Source organism: Rhyacophila brunnea, unplaced genomic scaffold, assembly GCF_057557595.1.
Source record: "Rhyacophila brunnea isolate RB1 unplaced genomic scaffold, BYU_Rbru_1.0 scaffold_16, whole genome shotgun sequence".
In the NCBI taxonomy this organism is placed as follows: Eukaryota; Metazoa; Arthropoda; class Insecta; order Trichoptera; family Rhyacophilidae; genus Rhyacophila; species Rhyacophila brunnea.
Genome location: NW_028232816.1, coordinates 31,753,641 through 31,764,658, shown reverse-complemented (window position 1 = coordinate 31,764,658; position 11,018 = coordinate 31,753,641). Strand labels below are relative to the sequence as shown.

General features: G+C 33.2%; 1 protein-coding gene across 1 annotated transcript in view; it reads right to left on the bottom strand.

Moving 5' to 3' along the window:
• Nucleotides 1–11,018, bottom strand: part of Grip75 (gamma-tubulin complex component 4) — a 12,062-nt gene extending 1,044 nt beyond the window's left edge. The window contains exons 1-10 of the mRNA XM_085944108.1: nucleotides 10,736–11,018; nucleotides 9,636–9,933; nucleotides 8,884–9,085; nucleotides 8,538–8,710; nucleotides 8,146–8,272; nucleotides 7,228–7,384; nucleotides 5,750–5,884; nucleotides 5,450–5,624; nucleotides 4,946–5,147; nucleotides 137–303 (exon numbers count right to left, since the gene is read on the bottom strand). Coding sequence (XP_085800234.1) covers nucleotides 137–303; nucleotides 4,946–5,147; nucleotides 5,450–5,624; nucleotides 5,750–5,884; nucleotides 7,228–7,384; nucleotides 8,146–8,272; nucleotides 8,538–8,710; nucleotides 8,884–9,085; nucleotides 9,636–9,933; nucleotides 10,736–10,949 — 1,850 coding nt within the window. The 5' untranslated portion in view covers nucleotides 10,950–11,018. The remainder of the gene's footprint in view (nucleotides 1–136; nucleotides 304–4,945; nucleotides 5,148–5,449; nucleotides 5,625–5,749; nucleotides 5,885–7,227; nucleotides 7,385–8,145; nucleotides 8,273–8,537; nucleotides 8,711–8,883; nucleotides 9,086–9,635; nucleotides 9,934–10,735) is intronic.

Sequence of the window (11,018 nt, the reverse complement as noted above, 5' to 3'; positions counted from 1 at the left end):
TATAGGATCAAGATTTTTTATTGAATTTTTCTAATATATATATATTTCTGAATCTTTTCAAAATGATCTGTTGTGATTAAGAATGCTATATTCTTAATTCTCGTGTGTATTCAGTAATTGAATCAAAGAAACATACCTATTTGTGTATCCAATGATGTGATAGTTTTCATCGTCATGATCCGTGGTCTCATTGGCCATCGAACAGAAGGAATTACAAAGTTGAAGAACTTCAATTACATTCGACATGACCGGATTGGAATCATAGTCAGGGTATTCTTCCTTCTCCGTGGAGTCGTCTGATAACTGTAAGCAACAGAAACACTAATAGGAATACACACAAAATCACATCAGTAAAACATAATGTTATTGTTATGTAATTGAGTTATTTATTTGGTAGAATTCCATTTTAAAAACTGATAATATAAATTATATTAAATAATTCTATAGGTTGTTTCATAAGTTGACAGTTATTTCGGTTGCAACACCATTATTAACTCATTTAGTGCTAACACCGCGACTGGAGCGGTTGGCCATTCGATATAATTAACGTGTTTTTTAAATGTGGTAATTAAAACTTCAGCAGTGACCGGTTCTATGCCTTCAGCGAGTTTTCTCGCTCTATGAGGCCGTGATCGACAGGCCCCACATACAGATTTCGCGAGTTATCTCGTACGACTTTAAACTCAAATTACTAGCCACTGTCGATTGATTTGCATAATCTAAAATATTACACACAGTGACATCCATTATGATTATAAAATACTAAGCCACAAATTATCGGTATTACAGCGATTGTAGTAAGAACATGGCTCTAGATTCAACGTGTGTAGTTAAAAATCTGTGGCCTGTCAGATACTGTCATAGTAATATCGTGAGGCATGGTTAAGGTGATGTCTCTAGGTAAAGTTGTTATCGAAAAATAGCTAGAAAAGTTTATTAATCGGTAAATATATATTCAAAAGTAATGAGAAAAATAAAATAAAAAATTAAGATGTATCGTGGAGTTCTATATACCAAAAATACGTGTCAAATTCGGTACATTTCTATCGGGTGGTAAGAATGAATGACATAAGATTTATTATCAAAATTACGATAAAAATGTACGTAAATCTATTACCTAGGGAAACGCTAATCGTTAATTGGAATTTATTATATCCTTATATCTTTTTTTTTCAAATTTAAAAAACATCGATTTAGAGGTTAGAAAGCATGCAATTAAAATCGAAACATCTCGGTTCAGACGTAATTTATCGCAAAAAACGTTTAGCGTTTCTATTAAAAATATTATTTAATAATTTTTAGGCTAGTTATTTAAATTTAATCTTGTATTTTTGTATATTAACGAATCGATTGTAAATAAAATGAATATTTGACAAGACTTTATCGACATATGCTGCTAACGCGGAAATAAATCGAACTATTTTTGAAACAGTACTTGCATAGATTAAAAAATACATACACACACACATACATTGAAAATAAAGGTTCGCCAGGTACGAAGACAAAAACTGTGTTAATTCTGCTGTCAATAATTTTTGTTTGCGATATTGGAGCATATGTCAATGGACTACATATATCAACCTCCACTTTCTGAAATAGTGTTGTGTAATTATTTCAGATATTTATTACTGTTTTGACGTACCTACCTTTTATAAAGCGATTTTAAAATAAATATAGTTTCATAATAATATAAAGAAAGCATACGAGCGAAAATGCCTAAGATACTTCTGACACACATCAAATTTAATCTTTGTCTAGTAACTGTACAATTTATCCATATTTATGTTAAGTGTTTAAAATGTTATAAGTAAAAAAAAAATCGTCTATTCACGTGGTAGTCGCGAAAATTATGAACAATATACAATGTTAAAAATAATAAGAATTGTTAAAATTTCTAGTCACAATATTATTCAAAGACAAATTAACCCGATCAAAACAGCCTCGACAAACTTCCTCTTCACTAACTTTTGTTCTATATGTTTATCCTGGATACAGCGGCAAACACATTTTGATAATAGCCGATATACTGGATTATTTGTTAGTTTGGGTTAGTTTAAGTTAGATTAGGTAATCCTAACAAACTATCCAGTATATAGGCTATTTTCAAAATGTCTTTGCCGCTGTATCCAGGATAACCGACTTGTACCCTAACTTTAATTACATACATACTATTGTACTATATTTGGGCCATCAAACGTTCATTCCTGTCTACGGCCTTAAAATTATTATCTACGTGCCTATATAACTGTATGCCGTCCTGTCAAAAAGTGGAGGTTGATAATTTAGTATGTAGAAAATAGAAGTTATTATTAGTCTCCATAAAATATAGGGTAAACAATTCAGTGAATGAACACATAAGAGGTGAATTTGAAAATAAATTTAATTAAAAACGATTAAATGAACTAAGAAAATTATAACAATAGGTAGGTACAATAAATTGTGTATAACCGTGGTATTACTAATTTTATGCCGTGATGCTTTGATAGTTGAACTTTTCATAATATTTGGATCACTATTTAGTTGCTCATTTATCTGCTACATCATAAAGTCGTAAATATTGTTTTTTTATGAAGCAATCATAAATACAAAAAATTAAGATCTACTTTTCAATCATAGTAGATACCTAGGAATATGGTATAGGTGTTGATAATTTTTAATTATTTATTCGAGATCTTCAGGGAATTACAAAAGTCCACACCTAGAAACCACTGGGCCAATAAGGTTTCTTTTTATATCTCCAAATCCATTTCACTTACACATTTATAGGTAAAATAAATAAAACTATCTTTTATTTTATCTTGCACTGTTCTTTAAAATCGACATTAGATTTTTTCAAAGAAATAACGTTCTGTCTTTTTCTTAGAATATTATGTAATCAGTGGTGCACTTACTTCAAATTCTAAATTTTTTTCTTACGTTTTACAATTTTTTTTTTAATTTGTCACTTATTTTGTCCTTGGGTTTGCTTATCAAGATTTGTTCGCATTTTTATTTACGTTTTTTCTTACCTCCAACTTCTTTTTTATTCAATTCGTTGCGTGTCTTACTTTATTCTTATCTCAGATATAGTTAGTTAGTTAATACAAACCGTCCACTCTGTGGAGGCCCATATGAACCCATTAGGGTCGGACATGGTTGAAACGAAATGAATTGGGATGTCTATATAATATCGACATTGTCATAATTATAACTACAGTCGAACTCGGTTATTACAATCTCGGACATAGCGAGATCTCGGATGTAATGAGGAAACAGTCGTTGATCGTTTGGTATATGATTTTCTCCGTACATTTTTATTCACTGTTATAACGAGATACTTATCGGATATACCGAGCTAAAATACTGGTAATGTGTTGATCGTTTAAAGACATTTCGACCCTAAGCAATAAAATCCGATCGGACAGGATGCCGCCGGGGACAGATTACGTTTATGACACTAGTTAAGTGTCTAATTGTTGTTTTCGCCGACAATAAAAATACCTATTCTCTGATATAACGAGTACCGCTTATAACGAGCACATTCAGCCGGTCCAACCTTCCTAGTAATAACCAAGTACAACTGTATATTCCTTATTTTGTTTAATAATAATTCGAATGGCATTTGTTTTGGTATTCATTTCATATCATTCTTTTATTCCACTTCTAGTAGAAATTCGATGTAATTGTAAATTGTACAAGATTAAACTCAATCTTATAAACATTTGTACTTAAATGTTCATTTACTACTATAAATGAATTTTACTGTAGAAAAATATTTATATTAATTCGTATTGACAACTTAAAAAAATCTGGTTCATTGACTGGACAGGATACCCTTGTATTGCCACTGTAAAAAAACTACGGTAAACAAAATGTAAAAATCATAAACACTGTAAATCAAATCAAATAGACATGTTAGAATTGTAAATATATTATGGGGTAAATATTAATTGTAAATATTTTTACATAGGTAAGTAAATATATAATAAATTTAAATGCATTTTTATCAAGCTTATGATTTTTAATATGTGGCGACACACAATATTTTATTTTATATTTTATTGCCATCTGGTTGCGATCGACGAAAGTTTTTAGTAACACATTTTTAGAAATTCATGGTAGATGCCTGTAGATGCCTTTAGATGGCGTTGAAGTCACATTTGATCGTAAATTGAGGCAAAGAATTCGCCTTAAGACAATGGTGTTACATATATGGCAGAATTCTTTCGCGAATATTATCATAATATATTATATAACAAGGCACTACAAATGTTGAGCTTCATCTTGTGTATTTCCTGGGATAAAATAATATGCCTGTTAAGATATCGTCTATGTAAGTTCAATACAGCGGAAGAACCATTTGTCAAAATGTTCAGGAGGGACAAAAAACCTTGCAATTTCGTCAATAAAAAAAGATAAAAAATAAATGCAAATGCAGTTTATTGTGTATTCCTGTTTTATATTCGAAAATATATTTTTACTATCTGTGTCTGCAAATTAATTGCCTTAGGATTATTTTGTAAATCAGTTGGACCTTACGCGGTGTTGCCGCAACTCTCCGCTCGTCCGGTGTATTAGATCAGGGATATACGCGGTCTTGCTTGCTTCTTTAGTATGGATAATTCATATGTGGTATTGATTTTAACCGAGTGCAAGTAGTCTATTGGTCAATTTCAAAATTTGAATGCACCAAACAATACGGCTTGTGCCATTTAACCGAGAGCGCCAAAAATACGTATTTTGAACATATTGGCTCATATGCGGTATTGAACTTACATAGACAATATGTTTGATCAAAAAGCTCTTGGAATTTTTATGTTTTTCAAAAAATATTTATTTATTCACATGGTAATATTAATATGGTCCCCTACAAAGTAGTCCCCATATCGGATATAACACATTTTATGGCAGCGTTTTTTCAAGAGAATGATAACTCGATTTCATCGTTAACAAAGCTCATACTAACCGGATTCATGAGAAGAAAAGCCTGGCTCAAAGTGTCAACCAGAAAAGTGGCGTGGGCCTTTTTCAATATTTCAAAATCTTTTATTTTCTCGGCTTCCTGTTTCAATTTAGAATAATTACTTTCAAGCACGTCAACTTGTAAATAGTGCTGGAGATTGTCCATCAGAAACATCAATTTATTATGCAACTGCCACACGGAAGCCCTATTGACATACAAAAGGAAACATAACCCACATAAAGTGTCGTATAATATACGGTCATCTCTTTCCATAAGTAAGCTCACGGTGATATGTTTTACGTACAATTTACAATAATATGTAACCTTAAAACAATACATAATTACTATAGATATACCATCATAAATCGTCAGGTGTTCGAATTTAAAATGAATTTAATCACAGTATAAAAAGTGTCAAATGTTAGCATGTGGCGCTCTCTCACTCAGCGGTCGACTTAAATACTGGTGGATCTATAGTCAAAAAAATAATTATGTTTCATAATTTACCCATGTCTGTTGGCCTGTTTGTACGTATACCAAAGCAAATGTAAATCGTGCTGCGTCTTTTTGACCCGCAATAAAAAGCGAAACATCTCATTGTAGCATTTCAAAACGTCCTGAGTAAATATCAAATGGAGGGGCCATTTCACTCGATAGTTCAACACTACACTTGACCAGCCATCTTGAACAATAAACACACATTATATTATATGTGAGGATGGTAGGCAGAATCAACTCTGACTAAAATCATTCAAAATATTTCTACATTACAGTAAGCCCAATTACATCTGTATTTGATAGTCTTACCTAATATGCCCAACGCAAGTTCACTGCTGGAAGAGTCATTCTTATTGTACGGAATGGAAAAACTGAATTTCTCTATGTCCTTACTGTTTCCAAGAAAAACAGCCCTCGCTGCAGCATGGAATGCTTGGTTGAAATCTAGAAGAAAAATATCACACAGTTTCAGACAATGTTTCTTATCATTATTCGCCTGTGTTTTCAATGATATATCCGCCAAAGATACAGCAAAAGATGGCCACATTGAGGAAATATAAGAAAATATTAAACAATAAAAAATTCTCGCTCTATGCTGACATGATGTCTCCATCAATTGTACGAAATAAACTATTTCAGACTGAGCAAGCAGGGCGGTGACTGGTAAGCATCACGCATGAGAAATTCCCTTCTAATTTCTGATTCACTGGACAAGCTTCCTGGCTTTCAGTTTCCACGCTAATATAGCCTATGTCTGAACCGGATCCAGTGTAAGCATTCCAGATGTGCTTATATGAGACATAAGTGTGGCTTGAAAGAATCCCCACTTTGCGAATGTTGTGAGATTCAGACAATGGAGCACGCCGTAGTCCTGCAACATGTATACCTTCCCCAGAGGAGTTTCAACCTTACACCAGGCCAAACTGGAGCATGTTGCATGGATTGAAGCTTTACCGGTTCATCTGTGACTTTTTAGGTGACTAGTTTTGTGATTTCATTTTCTAATATCTTTTTGGCGTCTTAACTAATGCCATAAATGACAAATATTCATTGATATAATTTATTCGTTGAGTGCAAGTACACATTTTCCACATTATCTTTTTGTAATTTCACTGGATATGTACAAACAAACATGTGAAAAAATGTGTTACATGTTGACTTCCTGCAGCTGTGCTCGGCATAGCACATCTGACAACATTCTTCCTGAGTAATTTTTTGTGTAAACAGTCCCGGCAAATTGCAACAATTTTATGTATTAATTACCTTATCTCTAAGCGAATCAAAAAACATAATAATTATATAAAATAATTGTACAATAATTAATGCTTTTATTTCTTCAACATTTCAATGCAAACTTTTGATTTAAATTTTTATTTCATTTTACATAGCTTGTAAAAAACCTCTATCATATCTCTTAATCTAGAATTGGATAACTAAATAATAATTCGAAAAAATGTTTAGTTCCTATTCACAGAAATATACACATCAATCGAAGAATCATATGTTGTTTTATGTATTTATTAGACATTTATTGTGCGAAAAAGTGTCTCGAAACCGTGCGTTTTTTTACATGTTAGTAAAGTTACATCTTTTTTACAAAGAGATCACCCATAGTTGGTACATGTCTGATCTGTTTTGGTCCCAGGAAGAGACAGTAGAAGATCTTCCTGATTGGATAACCTCAGAGAACAGTGTAATATCGTTGTTCAAAGTTTTTACATTAAAGAAGACAGTCCCAGTGGCGGTGTCTTACCTCTGATAGAAGAAGAATAAACAAGATATTATACCTCTGGTAGAAATAGCGGTAGGAGGAGAGTTCAGTAATGGTTCAGCTATCCGTAATAGCTCCAAGAATAGCTCTCCCCGGCCCAATAGGAAGTAGTCCTTCATCAGCTGTAATTCATGTAATACTTGGGCTTCTTCAACAGCAACTACCCATAAATGCTGCAACACAGTAATATGACAATAATCTTAATTCTTCTACAAGGGATTTGGTGAGACCCTGGTAATTAACCCAGAAGTTCTATGAGCAAACCCAATCTTTAAATTCATTTTTGAGATTTTGTTGACATTTTGAATTTAATCTGTTAATTTGTACATGTAGACCAGTGCTTCTCAAACTTTTTCATACGACGACCCCTCGATATCAGAGAAAAATCCAAGGCTCCCCTCCCCAAAAATTTTAGTATTTAGTAACCAACAGTATTTTATTTACCATTAATTATGGTACAAGTCGGTTTACAGGAAGCCAGGCGGGAACCGTGCTAATTTTCATAGCCGATTTTGGTAAAATTCATGAATTCAAGAATGAAAACCTAACGTAACCTAACAAATAATCCAGTATATCAGCTATTTTCAAAGTTTGCTTGCCGCTGGCTTTCCTTAATTCGAAAAGAACCTTAATTATTATTATAGGTAAGTACACTTTTATTAAAAATAAAAATACATTTCATTTGTTAAGCGAAATTTAAAAAAAAAACAAAAATTAACTTCAAATTTATTATAGCTACAGCCTACAAAAACAATTTTATGAGATGGGTGTGATTGCATATTTTTACATAATAAATCAATATCGAAAAGTTAGATCTATAAAATTCATGTTGGAATGGGTCACCATTTGGGTGGGTCACCAACATAAACCCGGACCATACCTACATTTTACACATGATTTGAATAATATGTAAAATTGAAAAGTTAAAGCATACCTCCGTTACACAGGATTTCACTTCATCAATGAAGATGTCGAGTTTATAAATACTAAAAGTGTCCATATTCTTGAGGTCTTGGAAGGCTTTTAGAAACTGTGGTTCTTTGTCGCCCCAAATTGTACAACTGAAAAAAACAAACATTGTTTTAATATGCAACAATACACACATATCTCGCTTTACGCCAGAGATACATTACTAGAAAGTTATCCGTAAGGCAAAAGGCCATATAATGAAACATTTAGCATGCCATAATTCATTTTAAAAAGCCGTTATAGCAAAAAGCCATATAACATGCAACATATTGTGGGGTATAAGTGCACTTCAAAATCTTGCGACACAACAAGGCTTTCGAATGAAATAGGTATAACATAAAAAAAGTATTTTATTACTGCTTGTTTAGCGATAGTAAATTAACTGCTGAGGAGTTGTGGTCTGCAGGACTTGAATCAAATAACACGACTGATTTTCCAATAAAGAGTATCTTCTGCGCCATTGAAAGGGGTATATAGGAAGGCAGCATGAATGGTTTGATTTCATAGTCCATCCAGCTATTTGATTCATCCTGAAACAAGAAAACTTGACTGTATTAAATGTAAACACAATAAATTGGTGACAGGACCATAAACCCCCCATATGAACAACCCCAGGATATTAACCCCATATATTTAGATTATTTGTCTATATTATATTAGATTTATTGTCAGTATTATTACAGTATGTTTGAGAAAAACTTACATTGACGGAACTGAGTTTGCTGCTGGCGGCATATTCGTTTGAATTCATGGAACTTAGTTTCGATGTGCTCACAGCAGGGGATGCTATCAGATTATTTTCAACGCCTTGTATGAAAAATTCCTTAGAATAATCCTTTAGGTTACCATACAACAGCCAATCGCATAGCTGTTTGTAAAATACTTTGTGGACAACGTACAGTAATCTGAAAGAAAAAGTTTGACATGTTTACATTATATATTATAATATGTGCAATGATTACAAGAATTTATATAAATTAATAACGTAACCATGATACAAGTCGTTGGCTACCTCACCATAGTTTATGCCTTATGGTTTGCGCGCTAATTAGATAAAGAAGGTCAATCTGAGTAGTGAAATTTAATATATTCTTTTAAATTAACACCATTGTAGATGAGTAGTGCTCTCGTGGTGCAGTGCGTAACATGCTGGCCTTCCATCCGGGAGCTCCGGGTTCGATCTCGGTAAGGTCAAAATATATTTATATAATCTAATATGTAAATTCATCAAGCTAAGGAGTTTTGCCACTGAAATTGGGCTTTACGACCTGTTATGGTGTTTAACGAAGAAACAAAAAAAATTAATGTAGGTATACGCTTGTTATATTTTCACGATTCAATACTTTTGGGCCTAAAGTGCGATCAACCTAAATCCATTCAATGATTGATGTATTGGACATGCCTGCACTTACACTTTTAAAGGATTATAATAAAACAAATCGTTTGCATTCTTACTTGCGTATTGCAATGGCCGTTTCTTCATCCCCGCTCAGAGCATTCTGTTGGAGTATGTGAAGCAGCTGACAGCCCCGTAGCTTTTTATCTTCGATAATGGTTACAATTTTATTCAAAGTGTTCAGCAATGGCTTGAAGGTTTCGAGACTTCCCAAGATATGAGACAATGAAAAGTGCGGATTTGCTTGCGCACTTTTCTCTAAGCTCACAACATGTGAACGGTACGGCTGCAGGACATCATCTAATCCCTCACTCAGTGATTGGATGTATAGTTGAGATTGTGTAGTGGATATGTAATCTGAAAATATTCATTATTAAATTCATGGTCCAGGGATGGCAACCCTATAACACTTGGGGTGGTTGTGACTGGTCCTCCGCCGTCTTTAGCTGTCAGTCACCATTTTGGAATTCAGCTATCTTTTTGTCATCGAATTATAGGACGTATTGAAAATGTAAGTTTTTTTGTTTGTCACATAAACATAACGGAGAAGTCGAGAAATTCCAATGCCCTGCTTTATTTAAACACCTCTTACGACCAAAAAATGCTAATCGGCGAATTCAATTAATTCTATTTTTCAAAATTATGGTATTTTTGACATACTATACTTTTTAATAGTACGCGGACGAAAATGTTACTTTTTTAATAGTACGCGGACCAAAATGTACTATAATTATAGTTCGGTTGGCAATACTGCGCTCACTGACAGATGGCAGCTCTCGACGGCGGAGAATATTTACATAGTCATCAAATCGTATGTGTATTTTATAAAGATAAGTGTGTCAGATTTTCTATTCTATGGCCTATCTAGCTCAGACGGTCAACATAATTTTTCCACAGACGGAGTGATAATTTTACAAATGTCACGAGCCGGAACGGCGCTCTGGTGCGTTCCGTTCCATTTCGAGCCCTGAAAAAGACTCACACTTGGTCCCACGCAGACCGTTTTATTGTGACCCGATGTGAGTGCGAATTTCGTATGCAATATAATTTTAGTATGGGTAAATATTATCCTTCTAGGAGGTAGCAATCATGGTGATCTATAAACACATAGATACGTGTATATACATACGATACATAGATATGATGTGTGTAAATTTACCGCTATTTGTTTTATGTTTAGTCCGTGACGATGGAAATGAATGTTTGTGGATGAAACTTCGAATAGATCCATGACGTTTGCCAATGTTTAATATCTCTGAAAATAATGTTTTTTCTGCTGATGGAAGCTGATTTATACTATCTTTATAATGTTCGCCTGACATATCTGGCATTTCTTGGTAATCCCATAGTACAAATAGAGCGTTTTGTATCATATTTATAACATTAGAATGCAACACGAATAAAACAATAAAATATTTGTTTGAAAACAAATGTCAAACTTC